Source organism: Arachis ipaensis, chromosome B3 (genome assembly GCF_059453495.1).
Source record: "Arachis ipaensis isolate K30076 ecotype BB chromosome B3, ASM5945349v1, whole genome shotgun sequence".
NCBI lineage: Eukaryota > Viridiplantae > Streptophyta > Magnoliopsida > Fabales > Fabaceae > Arachis > Arachis ipaensis.
The window spans coordinates 32,243,311-32,256,362 of record NC_142438.1 but is presented as its reverse complement, the minus strand read 5'-3'; the positions used below and the strand labels follow the sequence as shown (position 1 = coordinate 32,256,362).

Genomic DNA, 13,052 nt, shown 5'->3' with positions numbered 1-13,052 from the left:
CACAGTGCATTACTTATACAGATATGAAGTGCAATAAGCACACAAATTTATTTAGTAAAAGATTACTTATTAGGAAATCATTCCCAAACACATTTGGCAATCGTATTTAATGGCCACAGCTGCAGTTGTTGCAGGTGCAGTTGGTGCAACTGCAGCTAGCGCCGCACTTGCATCCGTCGTTCTCAGCAGCTGAAGCGACAACCGTCTCCGTGTAGCTGCAAATGCACCAAAAAAAAGCAGCTTGAGTAGGGGTTCTTTTCTCTGTAATGGGTAGAGCTAAAAAAGCAGTAAAACTATGAAGGATATAAGAATTTCTCGTCAATTTTACCTCTTTTCAGTCTCCATGATTTGAACGACGTTGTTTCCCTTCCTGAAAAATTTGTACGAGCGAATTAGTAAAAGCAAAGTATTAAACATGCACAAATGGTATCGAGCGAACTATTCATAATGATTGAAAATGAAGTACAATTGAATGGTACAGAGCAAGTTTGTTAGGCTGCGATTGATAGATGAAACATTGATAGAGACATTATGTCCATAGATACTGAATTAGTGTATTTTGTGTACAGAGATACTAACAGAAAACACAACTTATTTTTTATTTTTTTGTTAATTATATTTTTTATTATCATATTTTTCTTTTCAAACTTTTTAAATGAAAAAATAAAAATAAATTAGATTTTCATAATTCGTTCTATTTTATCACCAAACAGAATACAAAAACACTAAATTCTATGTCTTCATTTTTTATATTTTGTTCTTTGTTCTTAGTGTCTTGTCTTATCATGTTAGAAACAATGGCAGCCTTAGTGAACTTGCTCTCATAGCATAGAAGAATTTCTATTAAAATTGTATCAAAATTTTCAGAAGAGAAAATATAGGCAACTAATTTTTAGTTTGATAATATTAGTCAACTCTTCTTTAGGATTTAGAATTAAGAATTTATAACTTAGGATTTAGAATTTAAAATAAACAAAATTCTATAAAAGTTGGCTGACTTTTGTCGGAATACACGCAAGCAAAGAGAGGGCATTAAGCACTTACACACACTGGGTCTTGTCAGCGCAGTCGCAGTTGCCGCAGGTGCTAGACATGTTTGGTTTTATGGAAGGAAAGAGAAATCACGAAGGTATGAACTATGCTGTAGATTGCAAAGCTTTGTATGTGTTGTGGCTCCAAGAGTTGAAGCAGGAGGCAGTATTTATAGTTGGAAAAAGAGCAAAATTATAGAGAGGAAGTGTGCATTGTTTGAATGATTGGAGGTCCTCTTTTGTTATGGACCTCACAAGGCATGTGGGGGGAATACGTTTCCCGGGCAAATTGTTATCTGAAGGAATCTAAATCATGGAGGTTTGGCTTTCTTCCCTCCTCTCGTGTCAATTTTAATTCGATTCTTGGGAGACTTGCGTGCTTATTATGATATTCCACGACTTCTTTGCGGTTGAATTGTTCCATTCCCTTTTCAAGTAAATACATAAGAAATGTATCACAGTGAGGACAATAGCCATAATGAAAGGCGAGAAACCTAAGGTTCCATTTGGCATGCTTGAGTTTTTTAAAAAATAAGTTAATACATTTTGTTTGGTAAAACAAAATGTTCATGTTATACTTTTGAATTTCAAAATTTTAGAGGTGATTTTTTAAAGTAAATATATAGATTTCAAAGCTAGTTTATACTTTTTAAAATTAAAAAATCTAATATAATTTTATATATTTATGAATATTTGAATTTATTTTTTGTAATATTTATGTATTTTGTAGTCATATAAATTTAAAAGGCAAGTTTTATCAAATGTTTTTGTAATTAGAAAGTCTAGAGATTAACATTTTTATTAAAATTTGGTTAACACTTAACCAAAAAAAAATGAGTGATTTCACATTATTAAATGTAATTTTATATCATTAAAAATACTAATAATAACTAATTGATAGTTACAAATTACAAAATTTATTGGCTCTTCTATTAAATTTATTTTATTTGGTTTAACCGAATAGAGCGAGTTTAATTTTTGGAAAATATTTGTAAAATGACAAAAATAAATAAATAAATAAACAACCTTTAGAATAGAAGCACACGTTTTACCAAAGTCATCTTAAGTATAATAAGTGTAATTATACATAAATTTGAGACTTGTATGGATTAAAAATTATTAAAAAGTCACATGATAAAAGATTGAAACAATTATCTCGCTTTAGGTAATAATAATTTTGACTATTCATAGGAGGATTAATTCTACATTTTATTTTCTCATTTTTATTATAAACTATAAAAGATTACCATGTGTTCAAGCGGTAATAATAAAATAATTTTATTAATCTACTTTATTTTAAAATTTTTATCCAAATAATATAAATTAGAGACAAATATTTGAGTATGCTAATAAAAATATTTTTTTTGATGGTATAAAAACGTTATGTATATCTAACAAAATTAATTATTGTTGTCAATTTCTTGACTAATGAAAATCTATTCTAAATTGAAAAATTTTTTGTAATTTTTTGAACACCTACCATACAATTTTTTTTTAAGAATTAGACTCATATATTTGGGTAAATGCAGGAATTGTGGTTTCGCCCCACTTGCTCCGGGATATGATGAGTTATGTATTAAGGTGCAATGATATGTTGAGTAAGTAATGAATGATTATGAAATGTTAATGATGGTATCTGAGATACGAGTTTCCCTGGGTAAGAACCGTGGCTTGCCACCACGTGTTCCAGGTTGATTCTTGATACTCTGTTGACCCTACGTCGTAAGGGTGACCGGGCACGTATAAATTCCCGGGTATGGATAGCCCCCATTGAGTGATTATATGATGAATGAATATGAACCCTATGCATAGACTCTTGGGGATGCGCGACGGGGGACAGTCTAAGGTTTTCGGACTTGTCGGGTTGGTTGGATAACCGATAGATGGGCCCCATCAGCCATAGGACAGGCATGCATCATATGCATTTGTTTGTATTGGTTGCTATGCATTTTTGGGTATGCCTAATTGATATATATATTACCTGCTATTTGTTATACTTACTATTTGTACTACTTGCTCATTACTTGTGCGTGAACTTGTTTGGTTGCTTGTTTCTGTTGCATTATGATTGATGGAAGAATGGAGGAAATGCAGAAACAGTTTGGTGTTAGGTTAGGATGGAACTTGAGTAAGTTAGGTAGATTTAGAATACCTACCCCTGTTTATGGCTTTTGTTTAGTACTTAAGTTGGATAACTGAATAACGCGATTCTAGGATTGCCTATGGCTTTCTCAGGACCGTATTTATTATACGCGTGGCACATTTACCATGCTGAGAACCTCCAGTTCTCATTCCATATTGTATTGTTATTTTTCAGATGCAGGTCGAGAGGCTCCTCGCTAGGCGTCTGGATCCTAGAAAGCGAAGTAGTCCTTGGGTGTATTTTGGTTTCTGGTTGTATATATGTATATATATGTTTAGCTTACTCTCCAAGTAACTTATGTATGCTGCTCCTCTTAGAGGTTGGGGGAGAGATAGGAGTTTTCTTTGATATTTTGGTGTATTTTGGGATATTTTTGGGAACTCTTATGTATATATATGTATATATGTATCCTCTGGCCAGCCTTAGCTTCGCAGGCTGAGTCAGGGACTAGTTATGATGTTTCTTTGACTTTCCTTTACATCTCAGTTTACCTTTATCTTTTTTCGATTAGATTTCTTAGTACGCAAGTAATCTTATTCCTTGAGCGTTGCGCTTCTCATTTTGCAATTTTTGTTTACCCGTTTGTTTCAAGACTCCTAGTATACTATTTCTTTCATAAATATATGTATATTTTTACTGTTTAGAGGTTCGTAATACCTTACCATCTCAGTCTTATGACTTAAGCATAAGATTTAGTATAGTAGGGTGTTACATTATGGTATCAGAGTAGTTCGTTCCTATAGAGCCTGAGGACAGACTGAATATGCTACTGTGCATTCTCTGTGTATATGTCTATGTGCTAATAGAATATATAACTGATATGTGTAGCATACATGTTCGCGAGCATGTGTTTGGGACTCTTAAGCACTAAACTTGAGATATTGAGACTGATCACCTTGATATCAATTGTTTGGTGTGAACAGAAACCAAATGGCGTCTCGTGGGCGCGGTCGTGGGCGTAATCGAGGTCGAGGACGGAGAGGTAACGGAATAACTATACCGGCAGACAGTTTGACTAATTTTGTGACCACAATGACGAGTGCTGCTGCTGCCATTGGTGTTGTTGCTGCTGCGACCAGTCGAGCTATGGATTGGACGAGACCACTAACTAGAATTGGCAATGATGGTGCAAATGAACGCGAAGGCAGGAATAATACCCCAAGTGCAGTGGTACCAGTGGGAATAACGGGTTATCCAGAGTTAACTAACATAAGTCAAGCAACGGGAGAAAACTCAAGAAGAACTGTGGTAGCAAGGAATAATCGCCGGGAGTATTCTACAGAGAAAAAGGAAAAGAAGACAAAGATTACACCTAGGAGCCAAAATTTCAAGAAGGACCGTTCTGTTACTTCACGCTCTCAACGTCGAAACAATGATCGGAGGAACAAACACCATTCGGATCCGAATTCAGAAGGGCAAACTAGTGCTCAACCAGATGACTTAAGGTGCCCAAGGTGCAAGAAGTACCATCCAAACAGACCATGCAGGGCCGGATTAGGCGTATGTTACAAGTGCAAGAAGTCGGGACATATAGCTCGAGACTGTCCACACAAGGAACGCCAAGATGCAGTTGAATCCGATCTTCAGACTCGAGGTAACCATAAGCTAGCAGTTGAGTTTTTAACTACCTTGCGTATCCTTAATATATGTATGATCCAATTGTGAAGCACGACAAGTTTTGATGATCGTGGAGTCCGAGCCGATGGTTGGTCGAAGACTACTAGTTGTTGAGATGGAGTGATACTTGGCTAATTTAGGGGAGTGGCTAGGTTCTTGAAGGATAAGAATCAGAATGACGTAATGGAAGTAGGGTGAATTATACCTAAAGAATTGGGACCGTTGAGAGCTATGCGGAGTTACTGTTTGAAATCCAGTGACGTTAAGATTTCAAGGGAAAGGAATAGAGCGAGTACAACCTTTAGTTGTTAATTGATCGAGAGACAAGTAGAGGCAAGACCGAATTCCTACACGAGAGAGTTTCCAAAACCGTTCTTGAAGATGTACCAGAACTTCCACCTTAGAGAGAGCGTGAGTTTGCCATAGACGTAGTGTCAAAAATTGGAGCAGTGTTGATTGCACCACAAGTGAAGACATTATTAGAATCAGTAGAGTTCAAGACCGAGTAAAGAGAGTACTGGAAGAGAGGATCGTCCAACTAAGTGTTTCTTTGCGAGAATAAATGTGGATATATAGTTCTTCCTCATCTCTTATTCGAGCTCCCACGTATATTCCTCTACTCTGTATTGGCTCCAAGCAACCTTTACTAACGAGACTTCGTTTTCTAGGAGTTTCTTAATGCTGACATCATCAATCCTGACCGGAACCACTTGAAACATCAAATTCTCCCTCAACTAAACCGATTCAGGTCTAAAACATGAGTTGCATCAGAAGTGTACTTCCAAAGTTGCAAAATGTGAAATACGTTGTGCAGGATCAAAATGTGAAATGTGAAATACGTTGTGCGGTGGTAGAGCTATTCAATATGCCATCGGCCCAATTCTCTTTAGTACTTGAAATGGACCGATATAACGGGGATTCAGTTTCTTTGTCTTTATCACTCTTCCGATACCTGTAGTTGGAGTAACCCTCAGAAACACATGGTCGCCCTCTTCAAACTCTAAAGGTTTTCGTCTCTGATCAGCATAGCTTTTCTGATGACTCTGAGCGGTAAGGATTCTAGATCGATTCTTCTTAATCTGTTCCGTTGTCTCTGTCACTAACTCAGGCCCCAACAAACTCGATTCTTCGGCCTCATACTAACATAGTAGAGATTGGCACTTTCTCCCATACAAAGACTCATACGAAGCCATACCGATGCTCGCATGGTAACTGTTATTATACGCAAACTCTACTAGTGGCATGTATCGATCCCAACTTGCCAACACACAAGTTCTTAGCATATCTTCCAGAGTTTGTATCCGATTGACCATCGATTTGAGGATGGTATGCAATACTTAGGCATAATCAAGTCCTGAACGCTTTCTGGAATGCTTCCCAAAACCTTGAAGTAAAGAGAGGATCTCTATCAGATACTATAGCTGTAGACACACCATGCAGTCTTATAATCTTTTTAATGTATAAATGCACTAACTCTTCCAAGATATAGCTCATACGAACAGGCAATAAATGAGCAAACTTAGTCAAACAATCAACAATTACCCATATCACATCAAATCCTTCTCTAGTTCTCGACAAACCAGACACGAAATCCATGATGATAACTTCCCAATTCCACTTTGGAATCTCTAAAGGTTGTAGTATTCCGAACGGCTTCTGATGTTCAATCTTCACCTATTAAAAAGTCAAATATTTAGATACATGCACCGCTATATCATTGTCATTCCTGGCCACCAAAACATCGCCTTCAGGTCATGATACATATTGGTAGCCCCAGAATGAATTGAGAATCCACTCTTGTGAGCCTCTGTTAACACATCGTCTCAAGTCTCCCATATTCGGTACACAAATTCTTCCTTTGTACCCCGAAACTCCTTTTCTGTCTCGAGTAACCTCTCTTTGTTTCCTTTGTTCTATTCCTTGCAACATTTTCTGTAGCTTTTGATCATTCTGCTGAGCCTTCTGAATCTCAAGCTTGAAATTATTGGAGATATGCAACTGGTTCAGGCACATATTCCCAGCTACCTCTCTAACACTCAAGTTAAGGTTCTCAAACTCTCTCAACAACTTCTCCTCTTTGATCATCATCTAAGCAATATTTAAATACTTTTGGCTTAGTGCATCTGCCACCACATTAGCTTTTTCCAAATGATGACTCAGCTCAAAATCATAATCCTTAGCAATTCCATCCATATCCTCTGATGCATATTAAGCTCCTTATGATCAAAGAGGTATTTCAAATTCTTATGATCAGAGAAGACTCAGAACTTCTCTCTATATAAGTGTCTCCATACATTCAATGCAAACACAACCACAACAAGTTCTAGGTCGTACATGCATACATTCGTACAGGCATAGATACGAATTAAGACAAGTCTTTATCTTAAATACTTTCTCAAAGTCTTGATCTCACTCTCTTTTAATTCCTCGGTCTAACTTATGATATTAAATTAAAATAAGTTAAAGTCAAAATAAGACTTTAATTTTCTTTCTTGAACATCCTAATATAATGCACCAATCAAGGGTTTAATTTACTATCGTTGTTTTATCATTGATCACTCTCTCCATGATAATGATTTGATAGGAGATATGTTACCTTCTGTCTTAGACCTTTTTTTTTATTTTCTCTAATCTTCACTGTAGCTTTCAATTTAGATACAACTTTCTTGTTTTCACTTTTCTTGAATTTTTTTTTCTTATAGAAAAAGAATAATATTAGAATTATGAGAATAAATATACATCAAATTTGAATTGAAATCATAATAAATTTGATACATGGTATAAGATAAACAAGTGCATTATTTAAAGTTGATGTTATTATGCATGGGTGAATTTTCTTCTGATTTAGTGTCTTGAGAGTGAGTCTGTTTATTGGTCTCACGTTCTTCAACTTACTATAAAAAAGAAAAATAATGCTCAAAATATAGCATTATTTAAAAATTCTATAGAAGACACTAAAATAATGATAAGCATAAAATAACCAATAGAAAAAATATTATATTAATATCGTTAATTCATCTTCTTCTATATTTGAGTATTCAGCATGTGAGTCCTCGTTGAAAAGTAACGGACATCTCCTAATGAAATGCCTTTTTGACTTACAATGTGCACATCTTCGCTTCTTTTGGCTTTTTGAAACTTTTCTTGAAACACCTTTTGACTTCACAACAACAAGATCACCTATTAGCATTGACATGGGAGAAAGCATCGCTTGTGCATCACTTCTTTTTTCTTTTTTATACCTTTGAAATTAGCTTCAATAACTCACTTGAAATTTTCCTATAGTTGGCTGAATTTTTTGAAAAATATCACAGAGCTTTCAACAAATTGATGCTATTGTACCACATCTAAGTGTGTACACTATATCATAAGCGGATTCTTGCTCTCCAATTGAGCATATTAAATCACTCTTTGCTTCCCTTGTCCACCTTTTCAGGATAAGGATCCAAGGACGCATTTTGCATTGCGATGTTTCAAGACTCTAAAGATGTGAGAGCACGATAATCCACGAGTCTCAAATAGCCTACACTATCGCGCAAACAGGTCCTTATCTTTATCATAGAATACTTTAAATAGCCATTACTGATTAACATAGTCACTCGTGTTGTACTCAACAAGATCTCCACTATTTAGGCATTCAGTGACATTTAAGGCACCTGCTACTTCTATCTTATTTCTCACAAGTTTAAAAATATTTCTAGTATAAATTTCAGCAACTTGTTTCTCAAAACTTTTCAAACACGTAGTCAAAATATGGAACTTATAAAAGGTACAAAAGTTAGCATTAAGATCATTGTTTTAGTAATGATTTAGTACTTCATTGAATTTATGCATGAATTCAAGGAGGTTGGTTTTACTGTCAACATAGTTCTTCAATAATAAATCAATTTCTTCATATTGTGATGTAGTTCTTGTCAAAGAAGTGCTTCCTCAAATATGTAGTAGCCCATTTCGTTTTGTCACTGTAAATGCCCTAGACCCATTCATTGTCAGCAAGTCCATATTTCAATATGACCTCATTCCATCTCTCTTCAAATACTTCTGCAGTAAATTGTGCATACAATAATACATTAAAGTCATCCCAAAAATGCTTGTTTTTTATATTTTGTACCGCATTAAGACGGAGATGCCATAAACAAAGACAGTGTGGTATATCAGGAAATACTTCTAAGATGGCCTCTCTCATGGCGTGGTCTTCGTCTATCACAATGCCTCCGGGTAGTTTGCTTGACATGATTTCCGAAAATTCCTTCAATGTCCACTTAAAAGTTTTGGTCCTTTCATCTGAAAGCAAGTCGCATCCAAAGATAGTTGTTTGGCCATGGTGGTTGGTCTCCGAAAACATGACTAAGAGCTTGTTATAAACATTTTGTTTATACTTTGGTGTCGAAAGCCATGACATCGCCAAAACATTCGTAATCAATTGCTCCATCTGACCACATCAAATTTTCCAACTTACTATCTTTTGAGGAGAATTTTCCTAGAAATAATAGGTCACTGACTGTCTTGGACAACAGATAAGCCAACGTAGCAAATGCATCGCCATATTTCACTTTGCCACGCCTAGTCCTACTAATATTGTTGTATATATCTTTGCTGCTAAAACCAACTTTATTGTATCCACCCTTTTGAGAAACCATGTAATCCATTATGTAACATGTTTTAACACCACATGCTCGCAAGCTATCTGCTTGAATTTTATCAGCATCATTAAGCCCATGATTAACAACTGTTGGAAAAACTCAACAAAAGTTCAAACAAGAACCTGTCTAACAGCGGAAACACCAAAAATAATTTTTCCACAACCTGTGAAATTAAATGGGAAATACAAAAGATACTCCAAGCAGCAAATATAATGACAAAAATTAAATAACCAGACACCAGAATTTTAACGTGGGAAAACCCCCAAAAGAGGGACAAAAAAATCTACGGGACCTAGTCCAAAAAAATCTTCCACTATCAGAATAATGGGTACACAAACAGTCTTCCTAGTGACACTAGGGCAACTCAACAATCAACAAAATACATCATCAAAACTGATGGAATCAACATAAATCCTGCACAAAGTGGGTATCTCAAATCAGACAAAAGAGAAGGCAATACAACTAGCAAGTTATATCCTGATGTTCATCTCTACACCAGGAATAACATACTAAAATTTCATAAGAAATGGAGCAAATTTACCAGGTCAATGTGATCAAAATGGCAATGCTCTTTTCCCCAATTTTTCTCTTCTCCTTTGACGCTGCTGTGCGTGCTTGCTTTCTTTCAATTTGACAGAAGCCCTTTTCTCTCTCTTGTTTTCTGTGGCTAATAGCCACTTTATTTCTTTTTTTTTTGGTTTTAAAACTTGTGGGCCCCACTTGGTTGGGGACCCACCAACAAATCTACCCCTCACCAACTCAAGTGGGAATAGGCTGCTACACCAAGCCAGCCTTCTCTTTGCAGGAATCAAACTTCACTGCAGGTAAACTCTTACTCATCATATCTGAACTATTATCATCAGTATGGATCTTCTCAAGTGCATATGACTTCATCTCAAGCGCTTGACGTATTCAATGATACCTCATCTCTATATGTTTCGATTTGGAATGAAACGTCGAATTCTTGCTAAGATGGATAGCACTATGACTATCACAAAATAACACAAACTTCTCTTGATTGATGCCTAACTCTTGTAGAAATTTCTTCATCCACAAGAGTTCCTTAGAAGCTTCAACAGCAGCAATGTATTCTGCCTTTGTAGTAGACAAAGCAACACATTTCTGAAGTTGAGATTGCCACGACATAGCTCCCCCTGCAAAAGTCATTATATAACCAGAAGTAGACTTCCTTGAATCAAGATCCCCAGCCATATCCGCATCTGTGTACCCATCCAACACAGGTTGGCCACTCCCAAAGCATAAACAAACTCTGGAAGTACCATTAAGGTATCTAAGAATCCACTTCACTGCTTGCTAGTATTCCTTGCCAGGATTAGAGAGAAACCGACTAACAACTCCAACGGCATGAGCAATATCTGGCCTGGTACAAACCATAGCATACACCAAACTGCCAACTGCAGATGCATATGGAATCTTCTTCATTTCTGCTTTCTCTTTCTCACTTGTAGGAATACAAAGTAAGCTTGAAATGACTAGCAAGTGGAGTACTAACAGGTTTGGAACTACTCATGCTAAATCTCTCTCAAACCTTCTCAATATACTTCTGTTGTGACAATCACAGTTTTTCATTCTTCCTATCACGAGTGATACTCATGCCAATGATTTTCTTTGTAGGACCCAAATCCTTCATAGCAAAGGATCTGTTCAAATCTTTCTTAAGACTTTCAATCTTCTTAGTATCATGACCAACAATCAACATGTCATCAACATAAAGCAAGAGAATTATAAAATCACCATCAGAGAATTTCTTAACATACACACAATGATCAGAAGAAGTCTTACTATACCCATGACCTTCCATGAATGAATCAAACTTCCTGTACCACTGCCTTGGCGCATGCTTAAGCCCATATAAGCTCTTCTTCAACTTACATACAAGGTGCTCCTTTCCTTTAACTTCGAAACCCTCTGGTTGCTCCATATAAATTTCTTTATCTATGTCACCATGAAGGAATGCAGTCTTCACATTAAGCTGCTCAACCTCTAAATTCAAGTTAGCCGCCAATCCAAGCACAACTCGAATAGAGGACATCTTCACAACTGGAGAGAAAATCTCCTTAAAATCAATACCTTTCTTTTGCTTAAAGCCTTTCACAACCAATCGAGCTTTGTACCTTGGCTGTAAGACATTTTCATCTGCTTTCAACTTGAACACCCATTTATTTTTGAATGCTCTCTTACCCTTCAGTAACTTCACCGATTCAAAAGTATGATTCTTATGCAAGGATTTCATGTCTTCTTGCATGGACTTCAACCAATCTTCCTTATGCTCACCAGACATAGCTTCCTGGTAGCTCTCTGGCTCCCCAGTCTCAGTGTTCATCACATACTCATGAGGAGAGTATTTCTGAGAAGGATGACGCTCTCTAGTAGATCTTCTCAATTCAGGCTCAACTGGTGGTTCAGGTGGAACTTCAACATCTGGCACCTCAGGTTGAGGTGTAGGTTCATCATGCAAATCATCACCAACATTATCAACTTGTACATCTCTCCTATCAACAGGAGGTGTAGTGGAAGGACCAGGTTCATCATTAGTAGAACGTCTAACAGTTATTGGCTTATCTGTCTTCTCAAGATCTTCAATAGTTTGATCTTCAACAAAAATCACATCTCGGCTTCTAATTATCTTTTTGCTCACCGGATCCCATAATCTGTAACCAAAGTCTTCGTGACCATAACCCATGAAGATACACTGCTTTGACTTTCCATCAAGTTTAGACCTTTCATCTCTTGGAATGTGAACAAAAGCCCTGCAGCCAAACACTCGCAAGTGACTATAGGAGACATCTTTCCCTCTCCAAACTTTCTCTGGAACATCACCATTAAGTGGAACTGAAGGAGAAAGGTTGATCAGATCTACTGCAGTTCTCATCGCTTCACCCCAAAAGGATTTAGGCAATTTTGCAGGAAAAAGCATACACCTGACTCTATCATTAATAGTGCGATTCATTCTCTCTGCAACTCCATTATGTTGAGGAGTCTTAGGAACCGTCTTCTCAAGCTTGATCCCATGTCCTTTACAATACTCTTCAAACGGATCCCTGTATTCACCACCATTATCTGCTCGAACACATTTCAATTTCCTTCCTATTTCTCTTTCAACACTTGCATGAAAGTGTTTGAAGATTCCGAGCACCTGGTCTTTAGATTTCAAAACAAAAGCCCACACTTTTCGAGAATAATCATCAATAAAAGTAACAAAATATGATGCACCACCTGGTGTCTTAGCATCCATAATGCAAATATCAGTGTGAACTAAATCTAGAACATGTGATCTCCTATGAGGTCCAGAATTATGAAATGATACTCTAGCATACTTTCCAACAAAACAATGAGTGCAAGTATTTAAAGTTGTACCTTTCACTGAAAGTGAGTGCTTCTTGGCCAAGACGCTTAGTCCTTTCTCGCTCAAGTGACCAAGACGTATGTGCCACAAATCAAAAGAGGAATCATCAGCTATATTCACATCTTCTTTGCACAACTTTGCTTGCAACCGGTAGAGAGTAGTGAGACTATTATCTTCTCTAGCCACAATGAGAGCCCCTTTGGTAATCTTGAATTTTCCATTACCAAAGGAAGTGCAATACCCCTCTTGAT

The 13,052-nt window shown here is 36.6% G+C and overlaps 2 protein-coding genes across 2 annotated transcripts; both read right to left on the bottom strand.

The window, feature by feature from the left end:
* Positions 1-5,651: 5,651 nt before the first annotated feature.
* LOC148570229 (uncharacterized) lies at positions 5,652-6,879 on the bottom strand. Its single transcript, XM_088506916.1, has 3 exons — positions 6,553-6,879; positions 6,334-6,465; positions 5,652-5,930 (listed from the first exon to the last, which is right to left on the bottom strand). Exons 1-3 carry the CDS (start codon positions 6,877-6,879, stop codon positions 5,652-5,654), a joined length of 738 nt encoding a protein of 245 aa, XP_088363042.1.
* Positions 6,880-8,683: 1,804 nt separating this feature from the next.
* On the bottom strand, positions 8,684-10,328 carry LOC148570228 (protein FAR1-RELATED SEQUENCE 5-like). Its single transcript, XM_088506915.1, has 4 exons — positions 10,223-10,328; positions 9,294-9,520; positions 8,903-9,223; positions 8,684-8,764 (listed from the first exon to the last, which is right to left on the bottom strand). The coding sequence occupies exons 1-4, from the start codon at positions 10,326-10,328 to the stop codon at positions 8,684-8,686; spliced, it is 735 nt and encodes a 244-aa protein (XP_088363041.1).
* Positions 10,329-13,052: the final 2,724 nt, after the last annotated feature.

Bases quoted from the DNA above. Each gene is read 5' to 3' on its own strand.
- LOC148570229 (XM_088506916.1), bottom strand. From the start codon at position 6,879: ATGATGATCAAAGAGGAGAAGTTGTTGAGAGAGTTTGAGAACCTTAAC. The intron at 6,466-6,552 runs GTATCATGACCT...ACTTTTTAATAG, and splicing joins CATTCTGGGGCTACCAATAT to GTGAAGATTGAACATCAGAA. The intron at 5,931-6,333 runs GTAATTGTTGAT...CTACTATGTTAG, and splicing joins AAGGATTTGATGTGATATGG to TATGAGGCCGAAGAATCGAG.
- LOC148570228 (XM_088506915.1), bottom strand. From the start codon at position 10,328: ATGAAGTCATATGCACTTGAGAAGATCCATACTGATGATAATAGTTCA. The intron at 9,521-10,222 runs GCTTGGTGTAGC...TTTTTCCAACAG, and splicing joins TTCCTGCAAAGAGAAGGCTG to TTGTTAATCATGGGCTTAAT. The intron at 8,765-8,902 runs GTACAAAATATA...GAATGGGTCTAG, and splicing joins GGCATCTCCGTCTTAATGCG to GGCATTTACAGTGACAAAAC.